Source organism: Emys orbicularis, chromosome 10, assembly GCF_028017835.1.
Source record: "Emys orbicularis isolate rEmyOrb1 chromosome 10, rEmyOrb1.hap1, whole genome shotgun sequence".
In the NCBI taxonomy this organism is placed as follows: domain Eukaryota; kingdom Metazoa; phylum Chordata; order Testudines; family Emydidae; genus Emys; species Emys orbicularis.
The window spans coordinates 82,340,219-82,364,452 of NC_088692.1; the positions used below are offsets into that span (position 1 = coordinate 82,340,219).

The window sequence follows — 24,234 nt, forward strand, 5'->3', positions numbered from 1 at the left end:
CATTCTCAGATGAGGGCTTTTTTACTAGGCATGTCTGAGAGAATTGATTGTGTGTTTAAAATGTTACCACATTTTAACTAATGATTTGCAATTAATGTAGACAGTGCAGGTGTTGTCAACCTTTCCTAGTGTAGATATGTCCAATGTGACTGCTTGCAAAACCCCCGTTCGGTCTGAGGAAAACCTGCACCTGCCTACTCATAGGCTGACATTCCCAGATGTACCCCAGTAATAGTCCTGTGCTTGTGTTGTAATGCAGGGTAGATATACTCTATAAGCGAGTGCTGTTGTGTATTTTCTCTTTTGGTTTTAAAATTCACCCTTCTTAAGTTTTGTGTCCATGCAGAATTAGTATATTATTTGCTAAATAGATTGACCAAATATAATGTGAATATACCATGCCACTCCCCCCTTTTCAAGCAGATGCCTGAACAGATAGTTGAACAAAACCAGGATTACTTACTTGGTCTTGCAAAGGAGACTTAAATACCTGCATATGCCAATATAACTCTTAAATTGGTCGGTTTTCTCAGTACTGACACTATTTAAATTTATACTAAGCAATAAAAGAGTACCCATCCAATGCTCTGGGCACCCTTGACAATTTTCTAAAAATATGCTGAAATGTATTTCTGAGTCCAACTGTGTAGCCCTATATATCCTGACCAAGCTCTCTACACCTTCCTTTTGCTTGTCTTTGTAGATCAGGTGATTTTCCATTCTGTTCCAGTAAATGGCTTTAGGAATTGTGTTCTAGAATTGAAGATGAAACTACTGAGCTATATATTACTCTTTGTTTGAAGAAGGTGAACAGGACTTAAAAATTCTCCAAGTATCGAATGCAAATCCTACAACTTCTGAAAACAAAAATTCCATTGCAAGAAACTGGAGTCTGGCTTTTTGTTGTTACAATTAAAACAATTTGTCATGATTCATAAAATGATTTAAATAAAGTAATTATGGACCATTATATCTAGAGTTTGGTGACAGTGGCTGGATATTATGACAGTAAAATCTCAGTGTTGTATCACTTTTTTCAGGGTTTATATGTGCTTTTCTTTAAGCAAATGGGTCTAGTAATTATCAGTGTACACTCAACAAAGGTCCTCTACCACAGTAGATGCTTTTACTGTATGCTTGCTTTCACAATATGGTTAAAAGAGCATCAGTGCAGACACACGAGCTTTTGTTTGGTCTTCAGCCATGTGGAATGCATATGCCAGGGCCTTGAAGTTAAATAAATAAATAAATAAAAATAGAATTGGGGTTTGTTCAGGACTTGTCGTATTTGGTCACTTCTAGAAGAAAGGTCGTTGATCTGAGAGTCTGGAAGGAGGAAAGTGGAAATGTTTTAGACACAGTGTAGTGCTTGCAAAAGCCACATGAAAACTTTCTTTATAGCTTTAGCCTTTCCATAGATGGACAGCTTCTTTATTTTATAGAGTTCAAAAGAAGTGTGTTTTATCAAAAAGCTTTTAACAATATTTATTGCCTGGGATACTACATAAAAACGAGTGGGTATGGTGTAGAATGAGCTTCTTAAACTGGTAACTACTAAAATTAAAATCTTGTTTGTGGTGGTGTTTGACACTTTTTTTAATCTTTGGAGGTTGGAATGAGATGCATGGTTATTAATGTAATATGTTTCATTAGAACATGAAATATGTAAACTCATGCACTGTTGTGGGATTTGAGAGCTTAAAGTTAAGGAGTTTTGCCCAAACTGAGATGGAGACGTTTATGTAGCACCCAGAAGTACTGTAGTCATTCGGGAAGTCCCAGTCCCTGTCTCGAAGAGCTTACAGTCTAAATAGCAACATCCAAACAGAGGGGAGAAATGAAACGCAGCTCCCTTTTAGGCTTGTTGCTTAAAACAGCAGCTCTGGAGAATGTATTTTTTAAAAGACCATAACCTGATTTTCATCCCATATATATCTATATATAAATAAGTTTAAAAACAAGAACCTTTTGAATTTTCTTCCCTTCTCCCCAAGACCAGTAGGATAAACAGTAACACATTCAAGTCACCCAGCAGCCCACAGTTTTCTATGCTCATTGGTATAACTGGATTCTACAACATGAGACTACATTTTTTTCAGCTTTTCGATGTGCTGCAGTAAGTGCTGTATGCTTATATTTTATTGGATGCCTCTGTTCTAGTGCTACAATATTTTACATTGTACCCTACATTTATATTGTTTCATGGAGAAGGATCCTAAAACGTTTAACAAACTATATGTAGCCAACCTACGCTGAACCAATGCCAACAGCCATTTGAGGTGTAGGCTCTTTTGCAATGCACAGCAGCACCACGCAGCATTTCAGGACAGGAAGTGAAGATGGTTGTATACTGCAGAGGGATTTGTGTGTGTGTCTCATAACTTTCCAAGCAGGAATTTCTTCAGGACAGAAGGTGCCCTGTGATAGTCAAGTACTTCATTTCAAACGAAGCGTATTGGGAGCTCTATTATGGTCCAACTTAAGTCTAAGGCAAAATTCCCATAGTGTAGAATGGTGCAGGATCAGGCCCTTTGTAAAAGTAATGTATTAAATCAAATCACTCTGACATTTTTACTCCACAAAGGGAATCTGATAGGTTTCCTTCTAGCACCAGCACTAATGGTCCAGCCTTCAAAATTCCTTGGTGAGAAAGACATAACATGACACCACTTGGAGCCCTTCAACACTGTCATTTAGTGGGGCTACTTTGGCAGTTTGAGATGCTCCCTTACCTTTTTTTCTCCCCCTGTCTGTATTTCAGATGTTTGTGCGTTCCTTGCGGTGATTTCATTTGCAGATGGCCTGCAAAGGGGCAGCCCAACCTCAACAGTACTGTGCTGTCGCTAGACCACCACCTAGCCCATATTTTATATATTTGAATGTACTGTTACTTGAAGGATAACTACTTTCTTTTAAGCAGTTTTTTAAAAATACCACTCAGGAACAATCAGATTGATTCTTACAAAGTGAGAGGATTTTTTTAAAGATGTAGAAACCTTAACACTGTCCTCTCTCATAATACTTGATTCATAACTGCATACAGCGAGATTACGTTTTTAGATTAAACTGTATCCTCATTTGCTTGTTGAATTTTAGGACACTTTTTTCCCCCATCCCATCTTTTTTTCCCATGGTGTTTGATTGTGTCTGTAGCAGGTTGATCTTCTCTGTGCATACCTTTTGGGGTGCAATCCTGCAAGGTTTCTAGTGTCTTTGATTCTCTTTAAAGTCAATGGGAGCTGAGGACACTCAACACTTTGTGGGATCAGGAAAGCTATAGTAGAAATGAGTAAAATGGTAGCTTGTGATTCATCAGAGTTGAATGATGGCCAGAGACCTATGCATAAATAAAACATTACACATGTATATAACATCCTGACTGTAGTGGCTGGCAAAAAATCTTAGACAATTTATTGCTCCTACCCTATCTAACAGAATGAGACATAATAGAGAATGTTTGCACTTTGTATTCTGGTATTGGTGTTTTAGTTGTGTTCATGAAATGGGCAGAAGAACATAGTCTCTGAGGTTTCCTTTTATATTTTCATGCCAATCAAAATAATTGCTGGTTGGTGAAGATGGGAAGTCAGAATTAGTCTAGGATAGTGTAGCTTTCACTTGGCTCATTCAATGCATTTTCATCCAAATGCTTCTTTACCTTCCTTAATTTCTAAATCTGTACTGCTTAAACCCATAATTAATATGTTGGAGGCATACAGGCATATTCAGTTTAGTAATGCATTTCAGCCTTTTCTGCAGAAATGCTTTTGTAGGTGGTTAGGCCTTCAGATAGGAGCCTTCTGTTGCTTGTTTTAAAAAAAATATTTTTACTTCTTAAACTTTCTAAAATAACTGATTGTGCTTTTAATTGAATTTACAGTTGAATATACCCTTAATATTTGGAAAGTCATCAAAGTTAGAGATGGGCTAGACTACTTTAGATGATCTAAGTGATCAGTCTCTCAGCCAGTTCAGGACTGTTTCTTAGACTACATTTTTTAGTGTTTTGTTCAGTTTGGATTTAAGTGTCTCAGGTTAATGAGTCGCTACTTTCCCTTAACAGATTGTTCCTCGAGTGACTATGTCTTGCTGACAGGATTTTTTTATTTCCTGGAAACCTGAATTTTCCCTTTAACTTTCTCTTTCTTGGACTCTTACATTCCAAACTAAATCGAACCTATCCATGCTTGGTGTTCATACTCTTAAATACTTGTAGGTTCTTAGCGTAACTCTCTCCTGTTACTTATTGCTTAGCCATGCTCTACTTATTTGGCTCTTCTAAACATCCCTCACCAGCCAATCCCACCAGCCTCCCGACTATTTTTATGAAAAGATGTAACAGTCAATGCTTGAAGTGTATTGACAGCTTACTAATAGCCATAGGAAATGTTGTTTTGCTTTTTCTTAGTTGGAAACCTGTATGTACACTTTCTATAGTATAATAATCAGCTGTCAATATCTGAATTTTTTGTTTTGTAATTTTAGTGTAATATGCAAACCACTTTGTTTCAGTGGCCAAAACTCTGCTTCATTCATGCAAAATCTGCCCTGTCTTACATCTCATGCAATTTTAGTGATGTTAATGTGGTTGTCTGGGTGTATAGTAAGTCAGCACTGAATTTAACCCAATGTGTATAGAACTACACAATTCCTGTTCTGTTAGCTGCCCTACACCTTATGTCAGTAAACACCTGAAAAGTCAAAGGTGGCCACTAGTTTGCATTACTTATAAAGAATTTCATTAAATTATATTATCTTGAACTGTCCCATGTAGGCTACATTCTGTTTCTGTACAGTGATGGCGCTGTGACTTCAATGGAGTTACATCACTTGATACTACCAGGGGACTTGACCTGCTGTTTTTAAAAGGTCACCTATAGATGTGAGCCAAGAGTCATTTTGCCTTTTCAAATTGACAGAATTAGTAAATTCATTCTCACAGTGACATTCCCTTCATAATGGGATTTACAGAAATGTTAGAAAGGGGTTGGGTATTTTTAGAGTAACTTTGGTGTGTACCGGGTTCTTTTTAAAAATACTTTCTCCACAGATTTTATTTAGTCAAATTAAACTGACCTAGAGTAATATTTCATGTTCACTTACAGAGAGTCCAATCAACTCACTTTGATTTTAATTATTTCTGCTGGGAATTGTCATTACTTCATTTTTCTCCTTTCTCTTTTTGTTTTCTAAAACCCAGATTTAGGTCGTTCTCGAGAACTGCAATATGTTTATGTGGATAACAATATTCACCTGAAAGGGCTCCCTTCTTATCTGTATAATAAAGTCATTGGTTGCAGCGGGTAAGCATGAATTAACTTAATATCTTGCATACCTTTATCTCCTAACGCTCTCCATAAATATATGCCTGTGTGATACAACTGAACTATATTTTGGGTTATTCATTCAGGACTGATGTTACTTTGAAGGCATTACTTTGGCTGCCTGTTCTATATTACTTTTGTAATCTTCTGCATTAATTTGCTGAACATGTAATATTTCATTCTAAGCCACAACAGCCAGAGCATTTGTAGATATTTGTAGGAAACATTTACTGATAATGTAGGGCATGAAGCTGAAGATCGTGTTTAAATTTGGCCCAAAATGTAGGCTTCATTGAAACATGCGTTTCCAAAATCAAGACCAATAGGTATATTCTGTGTTTTTTAAATATGTTTCAATGATCTTTAATAAGTAAACATCTCTTACAGTGTTTGCATCCCATACATTGCAGCACTGGACAAGTCAGTGGGTTCTCAGACCTTTGCCTAGAATGGATCATATCTGAATAGAATTTCACGAGGGCTTTCCTCTTATTCATATTCTCATAACATCCCTGTAGCAACTATTTATAGTGCTTGGCACTCAGTAAGTGACTAAATACTTTTCTACAAATTGCAATCCAACTTTTGTATATTTAAAAATACCCTAAGCTATCTTATGTTTGTGAGTTTGATGTGAGGAGAAAGTGTGCTTTCCAGGACACTTGCCTGTTTCTTCTCTGACTTCGGGCTGGTCCACACTAAGCCCCCAGTTCGAACTAAGATACGCAACTTCAGCTACGTGAATAACGTAGCTGAAGTCGAAGTATCTTAGTTCGAACTTAAAGGTACTTACTGCGGGTCCACACGCGCCAGGCAGGCTCCCCCGTCGACTCCGCCTACTCCTCTCGCAGAGCAGGATTACCGGCATCGACGGCGAGCACTTCCGGGATCGATTTATCGCGTCTAGACAAGACGCAATAAATCGATCCCAGAAGATCGATTGCTTGCCGCCGAACCAGCGGGTAAGTATAGACGTACCCTTATACTAGCTTAAATCAGGAGTAGCTCCACTGAAATTAATGTAGTTATGCTGGTGCAAAAGAGGTGAGAGGAGTACATGCCCCAGTATCTTCTCATTATAAAATCACTATGCTATTCCTCTCAACTATTAATTATAAACTCCACATTTATAACCCATGCCTTGTTTAAGTATGTTAACTATTACACATCTGAGAATTTTTAACGTTTTCCTGATAGCCAGTGCTCATATTCCTGTTTATTCCTGTGATGTATAAGTATTTTGCAGTTGTATCACAATTTACTATTGCCAGGTGGGGTCACTCTGTGCTGATCATAAATTTTACTGACCTTATCCTTCAATAAATGAAGTGCTTGTATGTCTACTTTAAGTGTTTGTTTTGCTTTGTCATAAATCTGAATAAATTGTAAACAAGATGTTAGAGTGAATTAAAAGTTAAGAAAAACAATTATATTGGGGTTTTTTTGTTTGTTTGTTTTTTGGGGGAAATACAAATGGTAATACCTAAAAGTGTGCTAACAGGTTTGATCAAACAGGTCTGTTTATTTTCAGTCATTTTGAACCCCATCTTTGCCTTTCACTGTATCTTTAATTCTCCATTTTAATCTGTTAAAATGTTTGTATCTAAAACTAACCTTATGCTAATTTTTTCAGTGGCATCTTATTTTACAACTGTCTGCATAAACCAGATTTTCATTTGACTTAGTCCCTTTTAAAAGATGTCTGCTAGTGTTCCTCCTCATTTACTGTATCTTCATTTTCATATCCTAATCAGATGTTATGTTAGCCGTTGGCATTCTAAGCACAATTGAATACAGCAGGTCTAGATGAGATGGCTAAAATGGCAGTATCCAATAGTTCCTTGACTACACTTCCACTGTTGCCGCCACTGGTGCAGCCACACCAGTAGTAGCTACAACGGAAAATGTCATAAGTCTTGTAGACAAAGCTGTACACGTTCAGAGCATTGCATAGACATTAACTAACTAACCCTCATAGCGCTCCATTAAGGCATGTGGGGAAACAAAGCCACATCGTGGTGTGTGGGAGTACTTGTACTTTCTTTAATACATGAATAAAAATATAACAACTTTTTAAAATTATTACCAGCAACAAAAACCGATTCAGCTGATCAGCTTTGTCCTCACCATTACAGAAAGAGGGCAGCCACAGACCACATTTTAGCACTATATGGGCTGCATTTGGGTACAGCTGACCTTCTGGTCTCCCCAATATCGGTCATAACAGAAGTGGTCAGTCCAAGCAATTTGACTTGATAAAATGCTTCCCCCTGCCACTTAGCCAGATTTCATCTTTGTAAATAAATTTCTGTCCCTTCCGCCAAAACAAAGATAGCATTTATATTTGCAAATTAAGAACAAAACTATTGCTGCACTTTCAGGGTTAGTTCTAAAAAGATGCTAAATTAACAGGAGCTGCACATTTTTTCAGATTCCTTATGTGAAAGGTAATCATTTTATGACAGAATCTACTGGTACTCTTTTTTTAGTAAGCAAAATAGGATATACCTATCTCATAGAACTGGAAGGGACCCTGAAAGGTCATCAAGTCCAGCCCCCTGCCTTCACTAACAGGACCAAGTACTGATTTTGCCCCAGATTCCTAAGTGGCTCCCTCAAGAATTGAACTCACAACCCTGGGTTTAGCAGGCCAATGCTCAAACCACTGAGCTATCCCTCCCCCAAGGGATAGCTACATACTAATTAGTATGGATTTGTACATACTAATAAAAGGCACCTCTCCATACTCTATAGCAGGGATCGGCAACCTTTGGCACGCAGCCCGCCAGGGTAAGCACCCTGGCGGGCCGGGCCGGTTTATTTACCTGCCGCGTCAGCATGTTCGGCTGATTGTGGCTGTCACTGGCCGTGGTTCGCCGCTCCGGGCCAATGGGGGCTGCGGGAAGCGGCGCGGGCTGAGGGATGTGCTGGCCGCCGCTTCCCGCAGCCCCCATTGGTCTGGAGCGGCGAACCGCGGCCAGTGGGAGCCGCGATCGGCCGAACCTGCAGACGCGGCAGGTAAACAAACCGTCCCTGTCCCGTCCGGGTGCTTACCCTGGCGGGCTGTGTGCCAAAGGTTGCCGATCCCTGCTCTATAGACATCTTTGATATAACTTAAAATACACCTATTTAGGGGGGGGAAATCTAACATAAAAGAAACTCCACTTGCTGGTAGCACTCTCATCTCCTCTTCTATAGGGTAACTGTTAACGGTATAAGGAACAACGTGCTCAAATAGAGTTGATAATGTACTGAATGGAAAGCATTTCTGTGTCCTTTGCAATAGTAAGCATTAGTGGCTGGTGTAAGGTCTTTACTGGTCAGGTAAACGGATTAGAGGCCTGGAATGAAGATATGGTTGTTTAATGCTTTATCTGGTCACTGTCTGGACAAGAAAACTGATGACTTGTTGCTAATTTAAAGCTAAGACTCTGAAAATAAAATGTAAATTACATTGCTCAAGTAATGAATCCATGAATTCTGTTGTCAGGCTGGCTGAAATATCACCTTTATATATGTGATGATCTCAGCACTTGAAATTTTTGTTTTCACTTTCCCTGGATTGGATTTGCTGTTCTTCCACTTGTCTTCCATTGATCGATTTACTGTTTTGAGCCTGTCATTCCTTCTGAATGTATATGATCATAGTTTTAGTCCTGTGGTTTATTTACTAAAGTGTTCTGCAACTCCACTTTTAACATGGAGTTTTAGTTTTTCCTAGCCACACAGAGGATCACTATATGCGAGAAGGGGGATGGTATTTTTTCTCTTTCTTACATCATGGCGTTTTTTGTGCATCCTTCATGCCTATTAATAACCAGTTATTATTCTTAGGGCAGTATTTTTCCTCCTGACACGTCCTGGCAGAAATTTATACAGTTATTCCCTTAAACATGCTACCATTCTATTTTGCAACTTTGGGGGATGGAGAGGTGGCTATTAATAACCTAGGCCATAAGGTAGATGTGAGGCTCAGTTGATATTGAAGTAAGTATTCAGTGCATTTTACCTGTGTTATCTATTGAGGTTAATAGGGGATTGATCAGCTAAATTCAATTCCTCACATCAGAACATTTCCCTTCCTTTGTATTTACTGAAAGATCCTGTATTGTAGGCACAGGTTGTTGAGGCCTGACATGATACATTTGATTTTTTATTTCCTGACTTTCCTCTGCCCCATCAATACTTTGTAAGGAAGAATAAATATTGACTGAAGTTGGTAGAGAGGTTTGTCAGTCTGCTGCTTGATGCTGTGTTCCATTCATCAGTTCTCCTGAGGTTTTCATCCACTGTCCCGTGGAATTGAAGTTCCTTGTTATCTAGGACGTGGAGTTTTTTTTTCCTTTCCTTTTCTTTTTTCAGGTCTATTAGGATCTGGTTTCTTTACCTGATCTCAATACCTGGAAAAGTTGACAATTCAGTTACTTTGCCCCTTTTCTTGTTCTGTTTGTTAGATCTGACCTTAACAAGGCTGCTCTTTTGCTTCCAATTTTTGAGTTGTTATAAACAATACCAATTTGTTTGTGTCGTTCCTGGCTTTTTAATAGTCTGGATAGACTGCAGCAGAAATCAAGTAGGGATTTTTTTTTTTTTTTTTTACCAACAAACTAAACTGCTCTGTTTGGATCCACTGATCCCGAGAACCCCCCTTCTTCTGAACTTGGGCTGGAAAGGGCAGAATTTGCTGATTTTTGCTGGGTTATCTTCTGATTTTCACCAACGTCTTTTCAGGGGAACTCTGGGAGGGGGAAAGCAGCATTCAGTGGCACGTAAAGCACTAAATGCCTTATGGCTATATTTTGCCTGACGGGTTGTGAGTGGGAAATCCATTATCATTCTGAGCTGGTTGGTTCAAAGCACAGAAACCCAATTGTCAGGTAAGACATTGACCCATTAGTAAAATATTTTGTAATAGTAAAAAACAATTTGTACAGTTCATTTAGTGTCTGGCTAAACAAGAGGGACTCTGAGGCAAAGCTAGGGACACTAGACTTTGTTAGTCAATGTCCTTGGTTCACCTTGTGGCTCTGTTCTCATTTTTTCTAGGTATTGGGTATTACTTGATTAGTAAAGACCTCCAAATGGGCCACATCTAGCCTGTTACAGGCAGTGAGACTGTGTACTAAATTCATTTCAATCTGAAACGCACACTGTGTATAAGAGTGAGCTCTTATTCTAGGAAGGCAGTGTTCTGTAGAACAGTGTAAAGTGCACTTTGAGCTGATTGCATATTGTTTCCCCATTGGTTACTTTTGTTCTGGCTAACTGCATTCTGAATGGTTTGTATTCCTCCAGCTGTGGCTCCCCTATTCAGGTTTCAGAGGTGAAGCTGCTCTCCTTTTCATCGGGACAATTAACTGTGTTCCTCCCAGCAGAGGTGAAGTCTATAGGGACAGAGACCGATCATGTGCTGCCTTTGCAAGAGCTAGCCATGAGGACACTCTATAACACCTACTACAGGTTTTTAAAAGGTACTTTAATTGTCTATTCACATCCTTCAGAGCTTGACAAGACCCAGCAAATGCATGGTCTTTTCAGAGGTGACAGTAGCATTTATAGAGCTCTTCAAAGTGCGTTGCAAACATCAGTGTTTTAAAATGTCTATTCCAGCAAATTACATTTAAGTGATCAACAAAATTGTTTTGGCCCAAAAGACATTGCTAAACGTTGGGCTCCAAAGGTAAAGTGGTGGTTAGAATTTGGAGTGGGGGGGGGGGGGGGAGAGAACAATGTAAAAGGATGCAGGCTTTTCACAGTCTGCAGTGGAGAAGAAACTGACTTTAATGGGATAGAAGAGGGAGAAATTATTATTCCCGAGGCAAGATTAGATGCATTGTCCAACAATGCAACTCCTTGCCAGGCAGCATGCTCCTAAACTGGCAGACTTGTTATACATAAGGCAGAAGAAATGTTAGCAGCCGTTGGCCATTTCAGTACAGCATGACAGCTGAGCTGCTTTAGTTCTGCTCCAGTTCACACTCTTTGTTGAAAACTGGCCCATGGCTCCCCTGGTTATGCATCATACTACCACATGAGATACCAATATTTAAGAGTAATTTGGGGGTTCAGGCTTTGTTAGATTGGGGAATGTTGTGGATCTCTCATATTCAGTGCTTTGGGAATTTGTGAACCATGGAAGGAGTTGTATGTAAAAAGGCTAATCGGGGAAAAGCTTGGACTGGAATTATTGTCGTGAATCATAACCATTGAAGTAGTTCCTTTTGCCATGAAAAAGTGTACAGTGAAGAGCTGACAGTCTGCTGCTTGGACTTCTCTCTGCCCCAAACATTTTTATTTATTTAGGCCAGTGATGGAAGCCACATGTTAAGAGTGGGCCAAACACAGGAAACTATATTGGAGGAAACAATTCTGCAGTGCTGGGGGGATGAATTAATGACCTGTTAGAGGTTGTGTGTTTCTGATTTCTGTTACTTAGGGGAAAAAACAGGGAGTTGTTCAAATACCAAGATTATCACAGTACAGTGATCATACAGCACAGCGTGCAATTTTCTGTGTACGCGCGTGCATGGGTGAAATTCTAATCTCTTTTGGAAGACAGGCTGGAGATTTTGGGCAAAAGGGATTATTAACTTCTCTCCTCTGGAAAGCAGAATTCAGATCTTTAAATCACAGATGATCGTAATCTTATCTCTTTTCTCATAAAGATTTATCCATGTCACAACCACCACACAGTGTGGCAAGACTGTCACAAGCAAGGTTTTAGTTTAGAAAGGCAGGGTAGTGTTGCACAATCAATATGAAGTGTGTTGGCAGGGTGCAGGAAAACTTGTGTAAGGTTGCAAGCATTATGGCTTTGGCCAGTGCTTGAGAGATGAGGAGTCACCGATTTTAAGTATCTTCCCTATCCTCAAATTTCTGCACTACAGTTTATTTTGTATCTTTCTAGTCTGGTTATAGTAACCATTATTAAAGGTGATGGGCAACACCTTGGGTGACAGTCAAAATCTGGTTGAGACTGGGGCATGGTCAAGGGCAAACTAGCAAAGGTCAATCCAGACAGGGATGAAATGTGTTGTGGGAAGGAGATGGAGGATGTGGCAGAGGTAATATCACCCTTTTAAGTCCACTATTGGTTGCTCGTGTTTGCAATTTCAAGGGTGGTGTTAGCTCCTCAGCTAGTGTTACAAAATCGTATTACAGCAGTGACCAGGCTGGCTTTCCTCGATCTTTGCCTGGTCAGCAAGTTGTGACCTCTTCTGTTCGATGCAGACCAGGCTTCTGTTATCCAGGCCTTTGTCACCTCAAAATTAACCTCCTGGCTTGCACTGTACATGGGGTTACACTTTACATTTATTTGGAAACTGAGTATGGTGCAAATTCTAGAAGTCTATTTATTAAATTCTGCCCCTCATCTTGATCCGTTAACACCTATACTAGTGTGCAGCACTGGCTGCCTCTTTGTTTTCTGTTGGAGTTTCAGATGTTGGCTTTGACTTGTGAAAGTCCTAAGTGGCCTGGGGCCTGCCCAACTGAGAAATCACACTTCCCACAGCTGTAGCAAATGGGGGCGCTGGAGCCTCTTGGGTATAGAAGAGCGAGATCTGTTGACCTGTGGGGCAAACTAATAAGGCTGTGTATTTGCTGCGTCTTTCAGAGATGGCTGTGGGTATGGCTTTGATTATAGTTGGCAATTTTGAATTGCTGGATGATTAATTGTTTGGGGTTCGTATAAACTGTTCTGTGCTGCGGGGTGGTTATTTATTGAATTATGTAAAGAAATTGATACTGACTTCCTTCCTAGAATCTTGTATTGTTGACTATTGAATAGCCACTGATTAGGACAGGGAACCTCGCTTTGGTTAATAGATCTAATTTAATGACTCACACTTAACTAAATCCTCCACATTTTAATTCTAAGTTTTGCTTGAGTCAGCCAATGCCTCTGTTTAGAAATGTTTTACTGCTTGTAGCATTTGCTGTTTTTGAGGGTGTTTTTTGTATTTCCTTGAGCAACAGCACCTTCATCTAGCTGTTTGGGTCTGATTAATCCTATGCCTGCAGTTTTCTGTTAACTTCCCTTATTTACATTGCAAGTACCATTATGGGCTTCATCTTATTTGCAAATAATTGGCTTTAGTTTACTACTTCTTTGACATGGCTAGATGTTACCGAGAGGATTAGTGAGATATTTCGTACACCAAGGGGTTATGGAACATGTTTACTATGTTGAACCTTATCATGAATTTGTTTTGTTACAATCCAGGATCTTAACTTATGTTTCTTTTCTTCCCTAGATTTCAGCTTCCTGACTCCAATCTCATTACCTAAAAGTCTCTTGGAATTACTGCACTGCCCTCTGGGACACTGTCACCGTTGCAGCCAGCCCATGTTTACCATTGTCTACCCAAAGCTCTTTCCCTTGAGGGAGACTCCAATGGCAGGCCTGCACCAGGGGTAATTACAGAAAATTAGACTGGGGTTTCAGACCTTCCACAGGGGCTCCTTTTGGGAAGAAAAACATCTTTATGGAGTTGGAGGAATTTTTTTAGCTTGGCTAAAGTCTTTTTTTCTAAGATCTCATATCAAAGGGGACACGTCGTATTTATTTCTGTCATTTCCCAGGCATGGACCAGCATTTGATTGTGCGTTTACTAACAAGGGAAACAGTAGTCACCATGATACTTGCTGATGGGACTCAGGGTTGTGAGGCACCTTGCTATTGCGTGCCCTTAGCGTGATGAAGCCTTGTCTGTGCCTGCCCTGCTGTCACATTACGGTAGCAGTTGGCACACCCCAGCCCGTGTGTCCAGTCTGTTCCAGTGGACGCTGGTGATATTCACAGATTTGTTGCTTCTGAAGAAACGGTACACCCCAGTTCCACCTCAGATCACTTCTCTGCTTAACATACAGCACTTAGATATGTTTATAGTAAAGTCAAGTATAAGTTTATTTAATAAAGCATAATATTCAAGTAGTAGCAAGTGGAAGTATTGGCAAAAAATGATTACGTATAAAATAAAATCATACATTCTAGAGCCTAGACTTCATTAACAAGATACTCTCATGTCTAACCAATATTGCTCTCCCCAAATACTTGCATCACTTTTCAGCCGGCTGGCTGTGACCCTCTTTTCATGAGACAAGAATGCTGTCAGCTGGCCTTTTTGCTGAAGGACCCAGCGTGTCACTTTGTACTCCAAGATATACCAGAACAATTTTTTGTTTATCTATACACAGGACACTCCCCCCCGCCCCCCACACCTGTTTTCTTATTCCTGTAGATTCCTCTGTTGTAGATTTTGAAATCTCTTCTTTTGCTTGTGGCTCAGTATGCAAATAGACCTCCACTATGAGGCATCCCAATGCACAAATGGCCAGACAGGGAGATGGGTGTCTGTTACCTTCTGCCTGAAAGGAACACGTCTGAGGTATGTCACCTCTGGTGAACTATTATGCAAATATCTGACCTAGGGGATCCATGTGAAACCCTGTGCCATCTGCCAGTTAGCACCAAGGCGTCCCTGGGTCATACCTTCTCCCTTACATTGGTGCCGTAGGGTTAGCTCCTGCCCAATTGCCTGGTCAGTGTATGTGCCACCACATTTTCCTTCCCTTCATATGTACAATTTCCATATCACATTCTTGGAGCACTCTCCAAAGTAGCAGTCTGGAGTTGGTACCTTTTGTTCTGTGAAACCATGCCAATGGACTGTGGTCTGTTAGGACTCTGGACTTCCTGTGGAATAGGTAAGGCCTTAGCTGCCTGACTGCCCACACAATTGCATAACATTATCTTTCTGTGACAGAAAATTTTCTTCAGTGTGAGGAAGGGGATCATTTTTTTTTTACCTGAGCTATAGGATGCTTTTTATTGCCTTGGCCCGCTTGCATTAACACAGCTCCCAAACCTGTATTGGATGTGTCTGTGCAGAGTTCGGCCATCTTATCAAAGCTAGGACTGGCCTGAACCAGTTTCTCTAATGAAATTCTTTTCACTTTATCAAAGCCTTCTTGACAGGCTGCAGTCCAAACCGCCTTGTCAGGCTGTCTGTTTTTGCAGAGGTCTGTACTTGCAGACATAATGTCGCTGAAACCTTCCACAAGCCAGCATTAATAATTTGCCAAACCTATAAAAGACTGAGCTTGCTTTTTGGTTCAAGGTACGGGCCAGTTAACAATGGACTCCGCTTTTAAAGGATCCGAACAAATCTATCCGTCTTCTACCCAGTAGCCTAAATAAGGGACTTTTGGCCTCCCCACCTTACATTTTGTCACTTTTACTTCAAGACCAGCATCTTTGCGTCTCTTCAGCACAGTTCCCACATCATCCTTATGATCTTGCCAGGAATGGCTGAATATTACAATATCATTTATGGAGGCATGAGCAAAGCCCTGTAACCTGGCCAACACTTGATTAACGAGCCTCTGAAATGTGGCTTCTACATTAATTAACTTAAAAGGTAACACTTCAAACTCACAAAGTTCTGAATTGGTTATGAAGGTGAATTTTTTTTTCTGTGCTTCACTGTCTAAGGGGATTTGCCTTTTTTTAAATCCAGGGTCCTTGGTAATTTTGCCCTGCCTAAAATGTCCAGCATGTCATTGATTCTGGGCATAGGGTAGGCCCCAGGAACTTGTGACAGCATTAAGCTTTTTTGGGGACCATAACAACTGGAGAAGCCCAGGGATTGTTGTTTGACTCTGTAACTATTCCCATGTCTAGCATGCTTGCTTCCTCCTTGCAAATTTGCTCCTGCATTTTGCCAGTTGTCTGGTATGCTCTGCTGGACACTGGCTGTGGTCTGACACTGTTAATCTTATGGACCATTTTGTGAGTCAGGCCTAGCCTGCTGGAAAATACCTGTCGGTGATTTAGCAGCATGACCATATTTGCCTTTTCAGTTAGGTTTAACCCTTCATATAAATTAGTAAATAAATAAATAAATTAATGGAGATATCCTGTCTCCTAGAGCTGGAAGGGACCTTGAAAGGTCATTGAGTCCAGCCCCCTGCCTTCACTAAGAGGACCAAGTACTGATTTTGCCCCAGATCCCTAAGTGGCCCCCTCAAGGATTGAACTCACAACCCTGGGTTTAGCAGGCCAATGCTCAAACCACTGAGCTATCCCTCCCCTCCCTGTGCTCTCTAGTCCGGTATCATTGTGGCATTCAGTCACCAAATCAATAAGAGGGGCTGTCTCACAGTCCTCATCTGCACAGCAAATCTTGTTTACAATGGCTTCACGATTGTGTACTTTTAACCTGTTGATTTGCACAGTTGGAGGTGTAACCCCGCTGTGTGGCCTTGGTATATTGCAGGTAACATTGTTAACTCTTTCTACCACCTCAGAAGCCTCTTCCCATGAATTGTGCATTTTGTGGTTATTTGTAGGAAGTAACACCAGAACCAAATCACCCACATCAAATGATCGATCACAGGTATTGAGATCATACCATTCTTTCTGAGCTGCCTGGCCTTAGAGCAGTAAAACCTCACTAATCCCCATCAGGGATTTTAAATCCTTCCTGAACCTCTGCACATGTTCAGCCACTAGTTCCCCTGTTGCCTCAGTGCCACCCTCCCAGGAATCTCTAAGGCGATCCAGGGGACCTCTGATCTGTCTCCCATACAGATGGTCAAATGCGGCAAACCCTATGGACTCTTGGGGCACCTCCTGCTAAGCAAATAGCAGGCTAACCTTACATCCCAGTCACTTGTCCTCTTGTTTCAGACACTCTCAGCTTAGATTTTTGGGGCCCCATTGAATCTCTAAACAAACCATTTGTTTCCAGTACTTCTATGTGTACTACTTGAATTTTTGTGTTAAATAAATTTATACTTGATTTCACTATAAACATATCTAAGTGCTGTGTGTTACGTGGAGCAGTGATCTGAGGTGAAACCGTTAAGCTGTGGTGTTTTGGTTTTTTGGAAGCAGTGAATCTGTGAATGCTCTGAGTGTCCAGTGGATCAGCAGCTGGATACTCCAAGGCGACATGCAGAGGGCTTGTGGGCTGGGGTGTGCCAGTTGCTAACCCATAGATTGACAGCAGGGCCTGCAAGGTCTTGAGAGCAGTGCTTGTGTAGTTTATGGCCAGTGGAGTTGGGGAGCTGACCCCCAGGAGTAACAGACAAGGGTTTCTCATGTGGAGGGCAGGTAGTTTGAGGTGCCTCACAACTCTTGGTACCTCCCAGCAAGCATCAGTCTCACCCAGTATAGATTGTTCTTAATCTAAAGTTACCTTATTTACGCATTTATTTACAATAGATTAATTTCCATAAATCTGGAACAGCCTTGAGGTGGCAATGACTATTGGGTCTGATGTTGTGGGATTCAACTATTCCTGATAGAACAGCACGTGGGTGATCAGGAAATCCATGGGGAGGGTTTTCTGTGAGTCAGGCAGGAACTATTACCAAACAGCAATCCTTCGCCTGGTGCCTTCACCCCTGTACCTGAGGCAAATGCAACCACCAAATAAAATGCCACGAGGCATATTGGTTTCTTTTGCTAAAGGCAAAAATGAAAGCCTGTGGTGGGGGCATTGCAGCCATTATCAGAGTGTATTTCAAATAATCTGCAACTAAAATGCTCTTCTTCAATATGAGCAAATAAGGGGTGTGCAGTGGAAGGGTGCTGTGCTGAAGATGGTGGTTGCTAGTGAAATGTGATTACAAACAGTTCAGTTTCTATGGTCACAGCAAATGTGAACATGCATGCAAGGCTGTGTAGTGAAGCAGCCAAACCTACACAGTTGTGTTCACTTGCCTGGTAGCATAATCAAACAAGAGATTAAAACTAGGGAGTAATGTTTCTCAGGCAGGTAGAAATGCAGAGTAACTTAATGCTGAACACTGGTCATTTTGTAGTGCTTTTCCAGCACCACCTACTAGCCTGAGCTGGGGTAGGTGCCTAATACATGGGCAGGTGGGATACAGGTTTTAGTGAGAGGTGAGTGAAACCCTCTGTCCTCACAGACCTAACTTTGTTTAAAGTTTGAGTTGTACAGAGAAAGGTAATTCTGTTTCACTGAGGCTTTATGAGGAAACTGAGGCAGGTGGGGAGTGTGTTCATTTTCAGACTTCAGTTAGTCATGCTGGTCAATTAATGCACCCATCATTATCAACCAGAGAGAAGTTTAGTATCTTGCCAAGAAGGGAGGTATAGCAACATCATACCTAGGAGCCTGCCTTTTGCCTGGTGTCAAGGGGTGTTTTCAGTCAGTGAGGAGAATCAGCAACAACATCCTAGCTTGGACCTCTCTTGAGCCTTCTCCATGGTTTGTTTTGACTTGAGTTTCTTCCCTTCTTTGTGTCTGAGAGGAGGTTCCATCACAGAAAACACCCTGTGGCTGTGCACCTGGTTAGTGATAAAGCACAGAGAATAAGCAGGTGGGTGCTCTATCCCTCCCCTCTCAGGTGGGAATGTCCCTTGCCCATGCGACAATGCCATGTTTATAGGGGCAGTGTGGAGAAATGTATAGAAATCTTTCTCCATGAAACAGGGCTAATAGCTGAACCATGAGGACATAGGCACATACATAACAAGAATATGAGAACTACTCACAATGCAGTTCAGTATTTTCAGAAATCTAGTTTGCTAACAAGAAGTGAAGTCATATTTTCTTGGACAAACAAACCTGAGAGCTAGGTTCTCCTTAGAAAAGTTGTTAAACAATTCCTTAGACAGCCTCTTCTTAAACATGGAAAAGAAAAGATAGGCATTAATAGATGTCTTTACAGAGAATGATATTTTAGCCCCGTACATACCAGTAATACTAAACTCAGTTCTTGCACTGTTGAAAATTTGTTAATTTGCCAGTAATTCTTCTGTAGCCGCAAAAGGAAAAAAAAAGTTTTGTCAGTAGGAAAACTTTAAAGAAGAAAATAAAAAAATCGGATTGCTGATTCAAGCAGATGGTATAATTTTTCTCAAGTTATATGGCAGCCTCTTGTGCTGAGAGTTTGTAGCATAATGCTGCTCTGATTTATGAGCAATACAGCTTTATGAAATGAAAACAACTTGTGCATCTTAAATTTGGACGGCAGCCAGGAAGCACCATAACTGCTATTTTAGAAAAGCCATCTCCTTTCTTAGAAAGCTCTTCTGATTGTAAAGACAGTGCTCTGCTCTTCAACTTGCTGTTCTGTTGCAATTCTGACTGTCAGATGTTTAAACTCCACCAGCACAAGAGGTTATAACAAGACATAATGGGATGAAATTAAGAAAAAAATATTCAAGCTGTCAGGAAATTTTTTCCAGGCAGCAAAATGGATTAGTGTGTTTTGTATAGTTTCCTAAGCAAATGATGGACATTTCTTTTCTTGGGACATCCAAAACTAGAGTGGACAAACCGCTGTGCTTTATATTGTATGTAATGATCCTACAGTGGCAGGAGATGGCTAGATTCCTAAAGAGATGAAAGAGACCTAATTTTTATGGTTGCTACAAAACTATGGTTAAGAGTCAATGAACACCTCCAACACAATTTTCCAGGGATTATTAAAATTCTTACTGTGCTGAAACTTGCCAGGCAGACTCTATTCCAGGAAGAAATTATTGTTGCAAATGTTAAAAACAATTCCATATTTTTCCACCAAATTAAGTTTTGCTATGATTCAGTGTACTAATCCCTTATGTTGCCATGCTGAGACTCTAAAATACTTGTTTCATTTAAAATATACATTACTGCCCATTTTTCACTTTTTAGCTAAAATCTCCCAAGTATTTTAGCATATGCACTTACATTGAACACCCATTACCTTCCTGGTCCAGAATGGATTGTCATAGAGTATCCAGCCACAGAACTTTCAGCTGCTGTAGAATTGTGAAGCAAATCCACAGAAATTCAGACTTAAGGATGCTCTGGTGTTCTTACCTTTGCAGCACACATGCTTGGCATGATAATATTATTTATGTAATGCCAATACTGTAGTTAGGTGCTTTAGAGAGAGATTGGAAGACAAGATCCTTATCCTAAAGAGCTTACCATGTCCATGTACAACATAGAAACATAGGGTGGGGAAGCTGGGTGTTTGAACAGTTTAGCACATCAATTTTTGTTTGTCTATATAATTTTCCTCTGCTGGGAAGACTAGTATTTATTTGCCTCTATGATAAAATGTATTGGGGTGGGGGGGTTGTGGAAGAGAGTGCTGAGAAAAGGTGGACTGGGTTTCCAATTTAAGAGGCTGTGTAAATCTGTTTCCCTACAATAACATGGGCAAAGTGTCAGTCTTGGTTTTGTGGATTAAAAATCAACGTCAGCGTTTCCTAAGCAGGAGGACAGGTCATTAGTGAGGTTATAGGGGGAGAGAGTTTCAGTTGAAGGAAGTGAAATTGCCCCTTCATGTGGATTTGTACGGCACTTAGCCCAACATAACAGCAAAGCCCATTGATCATCCTCTCTGGAGTTCTGATCTCCACTTTTTTCTTTTTGGTTTCTTGTAGACTCACTCAAACCTACTGTTGGCTGTCAGAATTCAGTTATTTCATGCTTGCAAGCAGTAATTTAAACACATGAGAGAAACGGAATCAAAGGGTTCTCTCCTCTTAGCCATTAAACCTACTGGCAGTAACACTCAGCAAAACACTGTGCAGAAAGAAAAACCTCTTGCTGTTTTCACAAACCAAAATTAAAAATCTTCTGTTTAGATAGTTGGCCAGGGCTTATCCTTTATTTTTACAGTCTAGAAAATTGTCTGCTGTGAAAGGTGGCCAGTTACTTTAATCCTGAACTGACAACTGTTTTTTCTATCCTCTTTTTTTTTTTTTCAGGCGGCGAACTGTTAGTTTTGTGGCATACTGCTGCTCCACCCAGTGTCTGCAGACTTTTGACCTACTGAGTTGATAAACACTTAAAGCTACTCAGGAGCGTTGCCAGCTTAAAGCTGCATTAGACTGTGTATCTCGTTGGTACTGGAATACTGTATGTTTGTGTACATGTGTGCATACTCCAAAATAGCAGAAATGCTCAGTCAGGACACTAAGAGGCACTTAAATCCTGCCCTATCAATTTTGGATGAGCTGCAAAAACTTTTTGGAAATGTAACGATCAAGCTTTTACAAGTATTAACACCTTTGCTCTCCTCCAGGACAACGTATAAATCAAACTAATTCAAGGGGCTCAGTCTCCAGTATTTTTTGTTAGTGTTTTTCACATGTGGAGCTACTTAGGTTGATATTTCATGTCATTTAAAGATGTTTTAGTTCTTGAACAATGTTAAATGGACACATAATTTAAAAAATGTATCTCCCGCATGGCAGCCCAGTTTTCACTTGTTACTTGTAATTTTCTCCCACTACCACCAGGATTAGGGGTATACAGACACGCAAGGACGGCAGCAATTTAAGGATCCCAGTTACATTTGTGTGCCATTTTCTCTTCCCTGCCCCCACTCCCCTCAATAGTTTCCCCATCAAAGAGCTCTTACGGCAGTAGATTGAGCCTTTGCATCTGACTGATGTGTTCAAATCCACCTACTAAAAGCAGTACCTTCCTTCCAGACATCACTGCAAGACACAGCCTCTCCTGGAGGAGTGGGGGGTGAGCAGGGAGAACTCAGCCTGCTTTTGAAGTGAAGGCCTGCATGGAGCTGCTCTCTCAGGTTCTAGGAGATCAGTATCTTTGTTTGTAACACTGATTTATTTTTGAAATAGCTGTCATCTTGCATGAAAAAATCAGAGAGATACATACATATTTTCCATATTTATTTTCTGTCTGCTGACGAAAATCCTGGAGTAGTTTGAGAGGTGAACAGTGAGTCCTGTAATCTTGCTGAGAGCTGGCCCCTGTATCTCTGGGTTCAAGGTTTGACTGATTTCCAAAACAGCTTGTCACGTATCTTAACATTAGAGGAGTATGAGAAAAACATACACACATTCTCAAATATCTTTACAAAAGGTCTGTAACGTGCTTTTTAGCATGTTTGTGGCAAATGTAACTCAAAACCCTATTTATTACTATCTTGGTGGGGGGTCATTTGTTGTTGGAATATTTTCATTACAACTACAGTACAAAGGGCAGAAGCAGGCCCAAGATGTCTGTGATTTATATTTTTAATTTTAAACTAAAAATGTAGGCCTTTTGGTCTGTTCTGCAATATATTTTTATTAATACATTGTGTTCATGATTAGTTTAGTTTTTAACCATAACTTACTTGGGGACTTAACACAGTGTTCTTCGTTGTAAGTAGTTACATGCTGAAATAGATCTGAATGGAACAATTTGATGATATAAAAATGGCAAGATAAAGAGACTTACTTGGTAACGTATTAATATACGCAGTGGTGAGGAAAATGTATACCTGGAAAGAGTCGCATTTTAAAATGCTTCGCAGTTGCCAAAACAAGCATCTGTTTCTACTGCAGGTTTGCTGTGAACTGTTCAAATAAATGGAGCATCCTAAGTATTTCAAACGTCACTAGAAGGGCAGTTTTTGAGAGCAGGATTCTTAGGTAGGTTGTACCCGTTACTTATAACAAGGTGCACGGGTTCTCTTCAGCTGGTTTTATGGAGTTGAAGTTGCTGCCACACATCGGAAGATTTATGCTTTAAGGAGTGCAGATATCACCTGCAGTTCCTGATAAATGGAACTTTCTATAATAAAGCCCTTTTGACAGATCCACGTTCAAGTGGGAAATGAGCCCATGTCCAAACATCCTCTGTGCTGTTGGATTTCTTCTCCTCTGTCCTTTCATTAGTTTGTCTTGTAAATCCCAATTCTGGGATTTCAAATATGTTGTCTCAGTCATTGGGGATCAGTATAAAGGCAGCAAAGTGGGGTTGAGCTTTTCTTCTATTCTGCAGGACAATACAAGTTTGAGTTGTAAGTTGCCCAAGTTCAGAGTATCCCTAAATCAGAAGATTGAAAATTCAGAAGAGTGGCACAGATTCCTGTGTTTAATGGCTGGCACTTTGCACTATTTAATTTGCCACACAATGGTGTGTGAGGTATTATATAGCTTTAAAATAGATCTAGAATGTATCAACCCAGGCATAAAAAAAAAAAATCCTTTGTGTGAGAATGTATGCGACATGCTCATTTGAAATTCAGAACAACTGGTTCCCGGGCACTTGCTTTCCCTAAAGTACTAGTGGACTGAAAGACAACACTGAAAAATGTTTTGACAGTACAACCACTGTGGAATTGGAAATTATTATTACTGGTTCCATGCTTTAATAGATCAGGAAAAGAAATGATTAATTTTCATTTTTTACATTTTCCTTTATACAGCAGATTTTATATTGAGTTAACTGGTTGATTTTTCTCTTCTCAATGTTAAAAGCACATAGCCCTGGAAGTACCTTTTTATTTTAAGCAAAGATCAACCTATAGGAAAGTTTAGCTAAAAGATAGCATTGTTCTGGTTTAGTGTAGATCACATGATAAGAGAGCTTATTGTTGTTTCCATAACTTACTGAAAGGTGTGAATTACAAAGTGTTTTATTCAGTTCATCAGTCTCTTTATTGTTAGCAAGTGCAGTCCAGCATAATACAAGCATACGCTGTAAGAAGCTGAAGCTTCACCTAATATATTATAAAGTAATACTACAATGATTCCAGTCTTCAGTGAATAAAATATATTTATTTTGTGTAGCCAAAATGTGACTGTAAGTTTTTTCTTTTATTAGTGATACTGAAAGAAAGTCACAATTATGGACTGGAAAAATAGCTTAAATTCATGTTTATCTGATCACTACTGCTACAGCCTCTTTTTATATTCAGCTACATTTGGGTGGTGAGTCCATAGTTTAAAATAATTTAACACCCCTGCTTTGTCCAATTTTTTTTCTGATTTTGGTGTCTGTCTTCAGTGTTGTTTCAAACTGGCCAATGTGAAGAACAAACTGTGCAAACTCAGAGGGCACAGTTATATTGCTGGTTGGATGGTGGGCCACCAATTTTACAATAGAGATTCCCACTTTTGTGGGATCTCTCTCGAATG

At 40.1% G+C, this 24,234-nt stretch overlaps 1 protein-coding gene across 1 annotated transcript in view; it reads left to right on the forward strand.

Moving 5' to 3' along the window:
- Nucleotides 1–21,573, forward strand: part of LRRC28 (leucine rich repeat containing 28) — a 74,892-nt gene extending 53,319 nt beyond the window's left edge. Inside the window, exons 7-10 of the mRNA XM_065411660.1 lie at nt 5,201–5,303; nt 10,620–10,795; nt 13,580–13,739; nt 21,064–21,573. Of these exons, the coding sequence (XP_065267732.1) occupies nt 5,201–5,303; nt 10,620–10,795; nt 13,580–13,739; nt 21,064–21,136 (512 nt within the window). The 3' untranslated portion in view covers nt 21,137–21,573. The remainder of the gene's footprint in view (nt 1–5,200; nt 5,304–10,619; nt 10,796–13,579; nt 13,740–21,063) is intronic.
- Nucleotides 21,574–24,234: the final 2,661 nt, after the last annotated feature.